The sequence below is a fragment of the Oncorhynchus tshawytscha genome, linkage group LG08 (assembly GCF_018296145.1).
Source record: "Oncorhynchus tshawytscha isolate Ot180627B linkage group LG08, Otsh_v2.0, whole genome shotgun sequence".
Classification (NCBI taxonomy): Eukaryota; Metazoa; Chordata; class Actinopteri; order Salmoniformes; family Salmonidae; genus Oncorhynchus; species Oncorhynchus tshawytscha.
In genome coordinates, this window is record NC_056436.1 from 79,013,167 (window position 1) to 79,027,155 (window position 13,989).

The 13,989-nt window shown below is 44.9% G+C and overlaps 1 protein-coding gene across 2 annotated transcripts in view; it reads left to right on the top strand.

The window, feature by feature from the left end:
- LOC112233125 (FERM and PDZ domain-containing protein 3-like) overlaps positions 1-13,989 on the top strand; it is a 46,074-nt gene that overhangs the window by 10,729 nt on the left and 21,356 nt on the right. For both annotated transcript variants that reach the window (XM_042326008.1, XM_042326009.1), the window contains 2 exons: positions 8,462-8,569; positions 13,632-13,763. In XM_042326008.1, the coding sequence (XP_042181942.1) occupies positions 8,465-8,569; positions 13,632-13,763 (237 nt within the window). In that variant the 5' untranslated portion in view covers positions 8,462-8,464. The remainder of the gene's footprint in view (positions 1-8,461; positions 8,570-13,631; positions 13,764-13,989) is intronic.

Genomic DNA, 13,989 nt, shown 5'->3' on the forward strand with positions numbered 1-13,989 from the left:
GAGATACTGGTGAGAGTTACTTGGGAGCTAACGGGAGAGATACTGGGGAGAGTTACTTGGGAGCTAACGGGAGAGATACTGGGGAGAGTTACTTGAGAGCTACCGGGAGAGATAATTGTGAGAGTTACTTGGGAGCTAACGGGAGAGATACTGGGGAGAGTTACTTGGGAAAGATACTGGGGAGAGTTCCTTGGGAGCTGCCGGGAAGCTGGAGCGCGCCAAATTCAAATGACAAAATTGTAATATTAAACATTCATGAACATACAAGTGTCCTACATCATTTAAAAGCTTAACGTCTTGTTAATCCAGCCGCTTTGTCAGATTTCAAAAAGGCTTTAAGGCGAAAGCATACCATGTGATTATCTGAGGACAGTGCCCCGCATAGAAAAGCATTAAAAACATTTTCCAAACCAGCAGAGGCGTCACAAAAGTCAGAAATAGCGATAAAATAAATCACTTACCTTTGAAGACATTCCTCTGTTTGCAATCTCAAGGGTTCCAGCTACACAACAAATGGTCAAACAAGTCTGTTTATTGTCCGTTTAAAGTCAGTTTCTTGGCGCGTTTGATTCAGTAATCCACCCGTTCCACTAGTTCAACATGCATACAAAGGAATCCCAAAAGTTACCAATAAACTTCATCCAAATAAGTCAAACAACGTTTCTAATCAATCCTCAGGTACCCTAATATGTAAATAAACAATCAAATTTAAGACGGAATGTAGTATGTTCAATACCAGAGATAAAGAATGAGGTGTGTGCCCTCATCCACGCACTCCACAAGACTACCATCAAAATGAGAGCCACCTTGAAAAACTACAACTACTAATTAATCAAAAAACAAGCCTGAAACCCTTTCTAAAGACTGTTGACATCTAGTGGAAGCCATAGGAACTGCAATCTGGGAGCTATTTATTTGTATATCCCATAGACAAGCGTTGAAATGGACAGTGACCTCCAAAAACAATTCTGGATGGATTTTCCTCAAGTTTTCACCTGCAATATCAGTTCTGTTACACTCACAGACATTATTTTAACAGTTTTAGAAACTTCAGAGTGTTTATCCAATGCTACCAATTTTATGCATATCCTAGCTTCTGGGCCTGAGTAATAAGCAGTTTACTTTGGGCACCTCATTTATCTAAACTTCCGAACACTGCCCCCTAGACCTAAGAGGTTTTAATTAAAACAGCTAGTGGGACAACTTCCGGTGAAACTGGAGGGCGTGCAATTCAAATAAATAATCATAAAAATTATGGATATTAAACATTTAGGTACATACAAGTGTCTTACATCGGTTAAAAGCTTAAATTCTTGTTAATCTAACTGCACTGTCGATTTACAGTAGGCTTAACAGCGAAAGCATGCCATGCAATTGTTTGAGGATGGCGCCCCACATCAAAATATTTTTCCTCCTGCACAGGTTTCATAAATTCACAAAAAATAATGAAATATTCACATACTTTTTGAATAATCTTCCTCTGATTTGTCATCCAAAGGGTCCCAGCTATAACATGTAGTGTCGTTTTGTTAGATAAAAAACTTCTTTATATCTCAAAAAGTCTGTTTAGTTGGCGGCATCAATTTGAGTAATCCACTCATTCGACATGCAGTGAAAGGAATCCAAAAAGCTACTACTAAACTTTATTAAAACAAGTCAAAATACATTTCTATTTGATCCTCAGATACCCTAACATGTAATTAAACTATAATATTTCACACAGAAAGAAATATGTTCAATAGGAAAATGATATTAACAGGTACGTGTCCTCTTAGCCTCGGGCGCATACACAAATTTCTAAGTCTGTGTCCATGTGTCCGTTTTGGAAGAAACAAGCCTGAAACCTTGAAAAAAGACTACTGACACCCAGTGGAAGCCATAGGAATTGCATACTGGGAGCTAGATTACATTTTTTCCGTATGCGTCCCATTGGAAGAGCATGAACCCTTTTGGTTCCAGGTAGAACCCTTTTGGGTTCCATATAAAACATTTCCCCAAAGGGTTCTACCTGGAGCCAACAGTGTTGTAGTTTAGAATTCCTCCTAGACCACGTGGCCTCTCTCTGAGACCCAAGGAGGATGATGGTGGCAGAAGTAAAGGTTGAATTTAGCATAACAGGCTGTGCTGTGTGAGCCGAGCATGGAGCAGAGCAGTGCAGGATCTGCCTCCAAAATGACACCCTATTCCCTACATAGTGCTCTATTGGCCCCTATTCCCTACATAGTGCTCTATTGGCCCCTATTCCCTGCATAGTGCTGTATTGGCTCCTATTCCCTGCATAGTGCTCTATTGGCCCCTATTCCCTACATAGTGCTCTATTGGCCCCTATTCCCTGCATAGTGCTCTTTTGGCCCCTATTCCCTGCATAGTGCTCTATTGGCCCCTATTCCCTACATAGTGCTCTATTGGCTCCTATTCCCTAAATAGCGCTCTATTGGCCCCTATTCCCTACATAGTGCTCTATTGGCCCCTATTCCCTACATAGTTCTCTATTGGCCCCTATTCCCTACATAGTGCTCTATTGGCCCCTATTCCCTGCATAGTGCTCTATTGGGCCCTATTCCCTACATAGTGCTCTATTGGCCCCTATTCCCTACATAGTGCTCTATTGGCTCCTATTCCCTACATAGTGCTCTATTGGCTATTCCCCCCATTCCCTACATAGTTCTCTGTTGGCCCCTATTCCCTACATAGTGCTCTATTGGCCCCTATTCCCTACATAGTGCTCTATTGGCCCCTATTCCCTGCATAGTGCTGTATTGGCTCCTATTCCCTGCATAGTGCTCTATTGGCCCCTATTCCCTACATAGTGCTCTATTGGCCCCTATTCCCTGCATAGTGCTCTTTTGGCCCCTATTCCCTGCATAGTGCTCTATTGGCCCCTATTCCCTACATAGTGCTCTATTGGCTCCTATTCCCTAAATAGCGCTCTATTGGCCCCTATTCCCTACATAGTGCTCTATTGGCCCCTATTCCCTACATAGTTCTCTATTGGCCCCTATTCCCTACATAGTGCTCTATTGGCCCCTATTCCCTACATAGTGCTCTATTGGCCCCTATTCCCTGCATAGTGCTCTATTGGCCCCTATTCCCTACATAGTGCTCTATTGGCCCCTATTCCCTACATAGTGCTCTATTGGCTCCTATTCCCTACATAGTGCTCTATTGGCCCCCATTCCCTACATAGTTCTCTGTTGGCCCCTATTCCCTACATAGTGCTCTATTGGCCCCTATTCCCTACATAGTGCTCTATTGGCCCCTATTCCCTACATAGTGCTCTATTGGCTCCTATTCCCTACATAGTGCTCTATTGGCCCCTATTCCCTGCATAGTGCTCTTTTGGCCCCTATTCCCTGCATAGTGCTCTATTGGCCCCTATTCCCTACATAGTGCTCTATTGGCTCCTATTCCCTACATAGTGCTCTATTGGCCCCTATTCCCTACATAGTGCTCTATTGGCCCCTATTCCCTGCATAGTGCTCTATTGGCCCCTATTCCCTACATAGTGCTCTATTGGCCCCTATTCCCTACATAGTGCTCTATTGGCTCCTATTCCCTACATAGTGCTCTATTGGCTCCTATTCCCTACATAGTGCTCTATTGGCCCCTATTCCCTACATAGTGCTCTATTGGCTCCTATTCCATACATAGTGCTCTATTGGCCCCTATTCCCTACATAGTTCTCTATTGACTCCAATTCCCTAAATAGTGCTCTATTGGCCCCTATTCCCTACATAGTGCTCTATTGGCCCCTATTCCCTGCATAGTGCTCTATTGGCCCCTATTCCCTACATAGTGCTCTATTGGCCCCTATTCCCTACATAGTGCTCTATTGGCTCCTATTCCCTACATAGTGCTCTATTGGCTCCTATTCCCTAAATAGTGCTCTATTGGCCCCTATTCCCTACATAGTGCTCTATTGGCTCCTATTCCATACATAGTGCTCTATTGGCCCCTATTCCCTACATAGTTCTCTATTGACTCCTATTCCCTACATAGTGCTCTATTGGCTCCTATTCCATGCATAGTTCTCGATTGGCCCCTATTCCCTACATAGTGCTCTATTGGCCCCTATTCCCTACATAGTGCTCTATTGGCTCCTATTCCATGCATAGTATTCTATTGGCCCCTATTCCCTACATAGTGCTCTATTGGCCCCTATTCCGTACATAGTATTTGGGACATATCCATAGTAGATGTAGTCATGGCTGAACATCTCTTTCCCTCCATGTCGATAAACTTCAGAAGCTCAGGTTAGGTGGTCTGCACTGATAAGCAAGTCCAAAGCAATCAATCCCCACTCCCAACCTCTGATCACAGGAGGCGGATAGACATGATTAAAAGCTCTGCCGAAGGGGGATGGTCTGATCTTTACCAATCGCTCCACCTCCTCCCTCCCTCTGCCTCCTGCTCCGCTCACCTCCCTCCCTCTGCCTCCAGCTCCACTCACCCTCCCCAAGAATAACTGAATAATTCCCCAAAGACCCCCCCATCCCCCGAGAACCCCCCCCCTGTCACCAAAGCCACCGTCCCTCAATGCACCAACAACCAACAGACAAAAAGAGAAAGACAAAGGAAAACAATGCAAAAAACTAAAGACATCAAGGACAACAAAAGTCATAACAGCAAGGCAAAGTGAATATGTTTCAATGCATGTATGGCACTATTTACCTGTGTGTGTGTGTGTGTGTGTGTGTGTGTCCGTGTATGTGCACATGTGCATTTGAATGAGAGTGTGTGTATGTGTCCAAACACCTGCCCGGCATCAGCCTCAGGAAAACAGGTGTTAGCTGTAACAACGCTGCCTCTCAGTGTCATTCAAATGTACTATTTGTTTTGTTTTATTTTTACATTTTTTATCCTTTTCTCTTTGACAGTCACTATCCCCCGCCCAGCAATTCCACAGCCCCTCCCTCAGCCCCTCCCACCTCTCTCTGCTGGCCACCCTCTTCGGATTTCTACACACCTTATATATTTGATATACCATATGATCAACTGAACTTAATTCAAGGAGAAAGAGAGAGAGAAAGGGGGATGGTCAGAGACAGATTGAGAGGTAGAGACTATTTAGAGACTATGTAGGGAATAGGGGCCAATAGAGCACTAAGTAGATTGAGAGGTAGAGACTAGTTGGAGACTATGTAGGGAATAGGGGCCAATAGAGCACTATGTAGATTGAGAGGTAGAGACTGGGGAAGACAAAAGGTTCACCGCTGTCATGACACATATTTATTCATTTATCCTCCGTACCCCAGGGGAGGAGGACCATCTATCTCCCCCTGTATCAGGCCTCCCCCCAGGGGAGGACCATCTATCTCCCTGTATCAGGCCTCCACCCAGGGGAGGAGGACCATCTATCTCTCCCTGTATCAGGCCTCCACCCAGGGGAGGACCATCTCTCTCCCTGTATCAGCCCTCCACCCAGGGGGGGAGGACCATCTATCTCCCTGTATCAGACCTCCACCCAGGGGAGGACCGTCTCTCTCTACCTGTATCAGGCCTCCACCCAGGGGAGGACCGTTTCTCTCTCCCTGTATCAGACCTCCACCCAGGGGAGGACCATCTATCTCCCTGTATCAGACCTCCAACCAGGGGAGGAGGACCATCTATCTCTCCCTCTATCAGACCTCCACCCAGGGGAGGAGGACCATCTTTCTCTCCCTCTATCAGACCTCCACCCAGGGGAGGACCATCTCTCTCCCTGTATCAGGCCTCCACCCAGGGGAGGAGGACCATCTCTCTCTCCCTGTATCAGGCCTCCACCCAGGGGAGGAGGACCATCTCTCTCTCCCTGTATCAGGCCTCCACCCAGGGGAGGAGGACCATATATCTCTCCCTGTATCAGGCCTCCACCCAGGGGAGGAGGACCATCTCTCTCTCCCTGTATCTGTATACCAGGGGTCTACATGCAGTCTAATCCAGGCTACAGGGGATATCTATGGTATTATCATGGGTTCTATCGATCCCCCTCAGCCCCCCCCTGGCTGGTGTGTGTGTGTGTGTGTGTGTGTGTGTGTGTGTGTGTGTGTGTGTGTGTGTGTGTGTGTGTGTGTGTGTGTGTGTGTGTGTGTGTGTGTGTGTGTGTGTGTGTGTATGCCATGCCTGAGGTGATGTTTGCTTTCCTGGCAATGAAAGACCAGGAGTCAGTAATTCTCCCGTTAGCTCCTCTGTCAAATCTATCAAACTTTGCTTGTCACATGCGCTGAATACAACACGTGTAGACCTTACCACGAAATGCTTACTTACAAGCCCTTTTAAAAGGGTTCTCCTATGAGGACAGCCGGAAACCTCTTTAGGTTGTAGATAGCACCTCTGGATGGTGTAGCGAGGCGTCTTATGTGGATACATCTGTAGTGACGTCAGTCTGTTCTAAATGATGCTCAGATTTACTGTAGGAATCATTTCATTTCCTCTCATCAGATATAGTAGTTGCTCAATATTATTACATTTGAGTCATTTAGCAGACCCTCTTATCCAGAGCGACATACAGAAGCAATTAAGGCTGAGTGCATTGCACTTTCGGTTACTGGCCCAACGCTCCTAACCACTAGGCTACCAACCTCTGAGGGGCTCCACTGCCCATCTTCCCCATTCCCCTCTCTCTTCTCTCTTTCACTCTCCCTCTGTCTGTTCACAAAGTGATTTTCAGACCATCAGTGGATGCACGTGGTGTATGTGTATGTACTCTACAATTCAAAAGTTTGGGGTCACTTAGAAATGTCCTTGTTTTTGAAAGAAAAGCACCTTTTTTGGGTCCATTAAAATAACATCAAATTGATCAGTGTAGACAGTGTTAATGTTATAACTGACTATTGTAGCTGGAAACGGATGATTTTTAATGGATTATCTACATAGGCGTACAGAGGCCCTTTATAAGCAACCATCACTCCTGTGTTACAATGGCACATTGTGTTAGCTAATCCAAGTTTATCATTTAAAAGACTAATTGATCATTAGAAAACCCTTTTGGAATTATGTTAGCACAGCATTTGTGGGTTTGTTTACAGGCTCAAAATGGCCAGAAACAAAGACTTAGTTCTGAAACTCGTTAGTCTATTCTTATTCTGAGAAATGAAGGCTATTCCATGCGAGAAATTACCAAGAAACTGAAGATCTCATACAAAGCTGTGTACTACTCCCTAAACAGAACAGCGCAAACTGGCTCTAACCAGAATAGAAAGATGAGTGGGAGGTCCCGGTGCACAACTGAGCAAGAGGACAAGTACATTGGAGTGTCTAGTTTGAGAATCAGACGCCTGACAAGTCCTCAACTGACAGCTTCATTAAATTGTATCCACAAAACACCAGTCTCATCGTCAACAGTGAAGAGGCGACTGGGATGCTGGCCATCTAGGCAGAGTTCTTCTGTCCAGTGTCTGTGTTCTTTTGCCGATCTTGATCTTGGCCAGTCTGAGATATGGCTTTTTCTTTGCAACTCTGACTAGAAGGCCAGCATCCCGGAGCCATCTCTTCACTGTTGACGAGACTGGTGTTTGGATTATCTAACACAATGTGCCATTGGAACACAGGAGTGATGGTTGCTGATAATGGGCATCTGTACGCCTATGTAGATATTCCATTAAAAATCAGCCGTTTTCAGCTACAATAGTCATTTACAACATTAACAATGTCTACACTGTATTCCTGATCAATTTTATGTTATTTTAATGGACATAAAAGGTGTTTTTCTTTCAAAACAAGGGCATTTCTAAGTGACCCCAAACTTCTGAACGGTAGTGAATAACGAGGGCTTTGAGTCACCAACTCTCTCTACTTCCCCCATTTACCCTCCTGTTGACACCACCTCTGGAGAGAGTGAATACCTGTCACGGGCCTGTCTCCCTACCTGAACTGAAATCAACTCCGGCAGAGAAAACGTTTTCTGATGAGTGGCTGATAAAAGCAGAATAACCTTGAGTCATCAGGCCTCCTGCAGCTCTCCCTGACCTACGCAACCACCACACTTTATAGTCTATTCAGCCGTCTAGCTTCCAATTGTACCTCATGCATATTAACTTGATGCATTGAGGAAATGTAGTAAGCTGTTCTTTAATCACAGCACAATATATCCAGGCAGGGGTCCTAAAGCTGAGTTGTGTCCCTATTCAGGCTGCCCCGGTTCAATTAAGGTATTGCTCCTCCATGGAACTCTGAAAGCTCCAGCCGGGTCCCTTCTGAACAGCTTTTAGATGGAATGTACTTCTCTCTGCACATTCCACAGTTCCGGAGTTCCGACTTCATTTAATTATAGCCCTGATCCCCTACTCTGGGGTTGATTAAATGTGCTGTACCATGTTGATGTAGGATATTAACCCTTTAAGTACTTTCTCAGCTACCTCATCTTACCTCTCTCTTACTGCTAGAAGAGGCACTAAGGTTTTACATTTGCTCTCTCTTTCTCTCCCGCTCTCTACCTCTGCGTCTCTCCCTCTCTCTCTCTGTCTCTCTCTCTCTCTCACAGACAATGCTAAAGGACGACTCTTTGCTACTCATCCCTAATGTGCTGAAGGTGTTCCTGGAGAATGGTCAGATCAAGTCCTTTACGTTTGACAGCCGCACCACTGTCAGGGTACGTATACAGTGTATGATCCAATTTGTAAACATTACCAACAGAGTGAATGCGATGATTGATTTAAAATGGTTGCCCTCTGCTGGTGATTTGCAGGATGTGCAATGATACAAGTAAAAGGAGGGCTGTGATTGGTTACATTGCCTACTGTGCCCATTTATCTGTATCAAATGGGCCATAACTATAAAAGTAGGGGAGATCCCATACTGGAACTTTGATATGAGTATATCATGTTCAACAATACATTGTACAATACTACTCATATTACAGAGCAAGCGGTAAGCTTCATATAACACCAAATGGTGCTTTGTAGCACCGACAGATGAAACATTATAAACATGAAAAACTGATTGGATTTTGCAGAAAGTCATCCACGTAATGGGAATCCAACTTGTTTTTTAAATTATTCACGTTGCCAGACAACTCAACCAAATGTAAATCAAAACTAGACGTTGTACTGACGTCTGCGCCCAGTGGGTATAACCATCGTAAAAAAATATTTAATGATGCCACTGATGGTAAGACTCCCCGCACAGTGTTTGATGAACAGGCCTAGTTATGAGAAGCCCACTTCCATCAATTACCAGTATTTTAAAACGGCTGTGCCTGCGTCTGAACTTGCACCCTATTCCCTATATAGTGCACTACTTTTGACCCAAGCCCTATGGGTTCGAGTCAAAATGAGCGTGCTAAAAAGGGAATAGGGTGGCATTTGAGACGCATACTGTAATATTGTAATGGCATACACCAGTCAGTCAGGAGACAGATAGTAATGACTTCTATCTACTGTCAGGCTCTGAGACGACTCTACCATCTCTTACCAGACTCTACCATCTCTTACCAGGCTCTACCATCTCTTACCAGGCTCTGACATCTCTTACCAGGCTCTGACATCTCTAACCAGACTCTGACATCTCTTACCAGACTCTGACATCTCTAACCAGACTCTGACATCTCTAACCAGACTCTGACATCTCTAACCAGACTCTGACATCTCTTACCAGGCTCTACCATCTCTTACCAGGCTCTGACATCTCTTACCAGGCTCTGACATCTCTTACCAGACTCTGACATCTCTTACCAGACTCTGACATCTCTTACCAGACTCTGACATCTCTTACCAGGCTCTACCATCTCTTACCAGGCTCTGACATCTCTTACCAGGCTCTGACATCTCTTACCAGACTCTGACATCTCTTACCAGGCTCTGACATCTCTAACCAGGCTCTGACATCTCTTACCAGGCTCTGACATCTCTTACCAGGCTCTGACATCTCTTACCAGGCTCTGACATCTCTTACCAGGCTCTGACATCTCTTACCAGACTCTGACATCTCTAACCAGGCTCTGACATCTCTAACCAGACTCTGACATCTCTAACCAGACTCTGACATCTCTAACCAGACTCTGACATCTCTTACCAGACACATTAAGGCACAATATTAGATTTCTCTCTTTTCCTGCTCATTCAGGGAGTGGGTTTAAGAAATGGATGGATGGAGGGAGCGAGAGAGAGAGAGGGAGAGAGAAAGGGAGGGAGGAAGAGAGAGGGAGAGAGAAAGGGAGCGAGAGAGAGAGAGGGAGAGAGAAAGGGAGGGAGTGAGAGAGAGAGAGAGAGAGAGAGGGAGAGAGAGAGAAAGGGAGGGAGGAAGAGAGAGAGAGAGAGAGAGAGAGAGAGAGAGAGAGAGAAAGGGAGGGAGAGAGAGAGAGAGAGAGAGAGAGAGGGAGAGAGAAAGGAAGGGAGAGGGAGAGGGAGAGAGAAAGGGAGAGAGAGGGAGAGAGAAAGGGAGGGAGGAAGAGAGAAGGGAAATAAAATGAAGGGTTTTCTCTATCCCCAGTTTGTTTGTGTAGCAGATTGTTGTCATTGTAATCCTTGGTTAATATTGCCAATACAGCTTATCCTTGTTTTATTTTAGCAGAAAGTCAGTTTTCATCCACACCACTGTGATTCAAGGTGAATGTATCTCTGTCTCTGTTGCTAGGATATTCAGCCACCATCTACCCATCCATTTAGGAGATTACAATACACAAACTACCAATTATGAAAGATTGCTGGCTCCACACACACAAGCTATCCGAGGACTGTATTTGTCTGAGTTGAAATATGTTATGAAATCTTCCCCTCATATTCTTTTACCTTTATTTAACTAGGTAAGTCAATTAAGAACAAATTCTTATTTTCAATGATGGCCTAGGAACAGTGGGTTAACTGCCTGTTCAGGGGCAGAACGACAGATTTGTTTGATTTGTCACCTCGGGGATTTGAACATGCAACCTTCCGGTTACTAGTCCACCGCTCTAACCACTAGGCTACCTTGCCGCTCATGAAACCACAAGGCAAGAAGCAGAGAGAAGAACGCTCAGTTCTGAGTCCCAAATGGTACCCTGTTACCTATATAGTGCACTACTTTCGATCAGGAGAGAGAGAGACAATTAAGCACGTTTTCCTCCGCAGTTTTTATGCAAGTAAATTATAATTTTTTTAATACGACAGATGTGACGGAAACAGGTTTCGGTACAATTGTACACAAGCAGACAGATCATTGGTTCGTTCGACATGGTGGGATCGTTTTGTGTAAGTAAAATTGATTATGTGAGAAATTGTGATCTAAACGCCTTCATGCATAAATATTTATATAATAACCATCATATCGAAGTAAACTTGGAGTCACACTATGATATTGTGTGTAGTCCTTCCACTACAGATGAAATAATTTATGATGAACTTCACAGGGTGATTTTGATGCTCATTTCCAGTGAATATCGAGGGTCTTATTCTGGTGACATGATAATCGATGCTTGACTGCCGTTTGACAAATACAAATATTCTTGCTCTTTATCCATAATACTCTCATTGTAGACTAGGCTACCAGCACTGTATCTAGGAACTGTTGGCTGGAGCTCGGGTGCCAAAACTAGACTAGTCTATCTGCACTGTATCTGTGAGCTGTTGGCTGGAGCTCAGGTGCCAAAACCAGACTAGTCTACCAGCACTGTATCTAGGAACTGTAGTCTACCAGGCTGGAGCTCAGCTCAGGTGCCAAAACTAGACTAGTCTACCAGCACTGTATCTAGGAACTGTTGGCTGGAGCTCAGGTGCCAAAACTAGACTAGTCTACCAGCACTGTATCTAGGAACTGTTGGCTGGAGCTCAGGTGCCAAAACTAGACTAGGTCTACCAGCACTGTATCTAGGAACTGTTGGCTGGAGCTCAGGTGCCAAAACTAGACTAGTCTACCAGCACTGTATCTAGGAACTGTTGGCTGGAGCTCAGGTGCCAAAACCAGACTAGTCTACCAGCACTGTATCTAGGAAGAGCACTCTAGGAACTGTTGGCTGGAGCTCAGGTGCCAAAACCAGACTAGTCTACCAGCACTGTATCTAGGAACTGTTGGCTGGAGCTCAGGTGCCAAAACTAGACTAGTCTACCAGCACTGTATCTAGGAACTGTTGGCTGGAGCTCAGGTGCCAAAACTAGACTAGTCTACCAGCACTGTATCTAGGAACTGTTGGCTGGAGCTCAGGTGCCAAAACTAGACTAGTCTACCAGCACTGTATCTAGGAACTGTTGGCTGGAGCTCAGGTGCCAAAACTAGACTAGTCTACCAGCACTGTATCTAGGAACTGTTGGCTGGAGCTCAGGTGCCAAAACTAGACTAGTCTACCAGCACTGTATCTAGGAACTGTTGGCTGGAGCAGGTCAGGTCTGCACTGTAAAACTGTTGGCTAGAGCTCAGGTGCCAAAACTAGACTAGTCTACCAGCACTGTATCTAGGAACTGTTGGCTGGAGCTCAGGTGCCAAAACTAGACTAGTCTACCAGCACTGTATCTAGGAACTGTTGGCTGGAGCTCAGGTGCCAAAACTAGACTAGTCTACCAGCACTGTATCTAGGAACTGTTGGCTGGAGCTCAGGTGCAAAACTAGACTAGTCTACCAGCACTGTATCTAGGAACTGTTGGCTGGAGCTCAGGTGCCAAAACTAGACTAGTCTACCAGCACTGTATCTAGGAACTGTTGGCTGGAGCTCAGGTGCCAAAACTAGACTAGTCTACCAGCACTGTATCTAGGAACTGTTGGCTGGAGCTCAGGTGCCAAAACTAGACTAGTCTACCAGCACTGTATCTAGGAACTGTTGGCTGGAGCTCAGGTGCCAAAACTAGACTAGTCTACCAGCACTGTATCTAGGAACTGTTGGCTGGAGCTCAGGTGCCAAAACTAGACTAGTCTACCAGCACTGTATCTAGGAACTGTTGGCTGGAGCTCAGGTGCCAAAACTAGACTAGTCTACCAGCACTGTATCTAGGAACTGTTGGCTGGAGCTCAGGTGCCAAAACTAGACTAGTCTACCAGCACTGTATCTAGGAACTGTTGGCTGGAGCTCAGGTGCCAAAACTAGACTAGGCACATGTTCTATTTAACGCAACAGTTTTCGTGACAAAACTATCGGTAGATTTGAAAAAGGTGATGGAAACACATTAAACTTTGATTTGTATTCAGTACATGAAAACGTAAGCGGAAAAGTAGATTGTGTGTGTGCACTACGTCATCACACACTGACTTTTATCCTACACAAGTTTTCTTTGTGGATTTTAGAATATTCGCATGAAAATCTGTCACCATGGAAACCTAGCTAGTAGTACAGTACACTGATCCCAATGCAACAATGTGAGAGAGCAAATAGAGCTCTCGCCTGTATTTACTCTGACCATTATGGGACACATGGGATGCGTCCCAAATAATACACTATTCCCGTTCCCTACATAGTGCACTACTTTTGACAATAAGTGCACTATTATAGGGAATAGGGTGCCATTGTGGACCCGTGGAAAGCAATATCTTATTTTCCTCTGGCAGGTCATCATAATGCAGAAAGGGAATGACCTCTGAACCCTCAGTGGAGAAGATAACAGGATAGTTTGGTCTATTTGTGCCACAAGCAGAAAAATCAACATCGCACGGATAAAATCACAACACAGGAGGGCATTAAATATTTAATAAATATTTGAAGAGATAAATGCTATCCATAAACTCCAAATAAACCTCTCTTTCTTTCTCTCTAGGATGTGATCTCGTCCCTGCAGGACCGCCTGTCCCTGCGTTACATCGAGCACTTTGCCTTGGTGCTGGAGTCAGGTGGGCTGGACCAGAACCAGAGACAACACTTGCTGCAGGAGAACCAGCCGCTCTCACATGTAAGGGAGCCAACAGTTACTGTATTCCTCCTGATTACCGTGTTACAGTCGTTCTAAGAGCAGTGTGAGTGTAATATAGCCTGGTTAAACCAGACTTAGTCACTACCAAGGACAAATCCCTTCACACCATGGCAGTTTGACCATAGAAATAGAACCTATAGACTACATTACACTGGATATGGCATGGTATCACCTTCCATTGACTAGCTGTGCTTGTCTACTATGT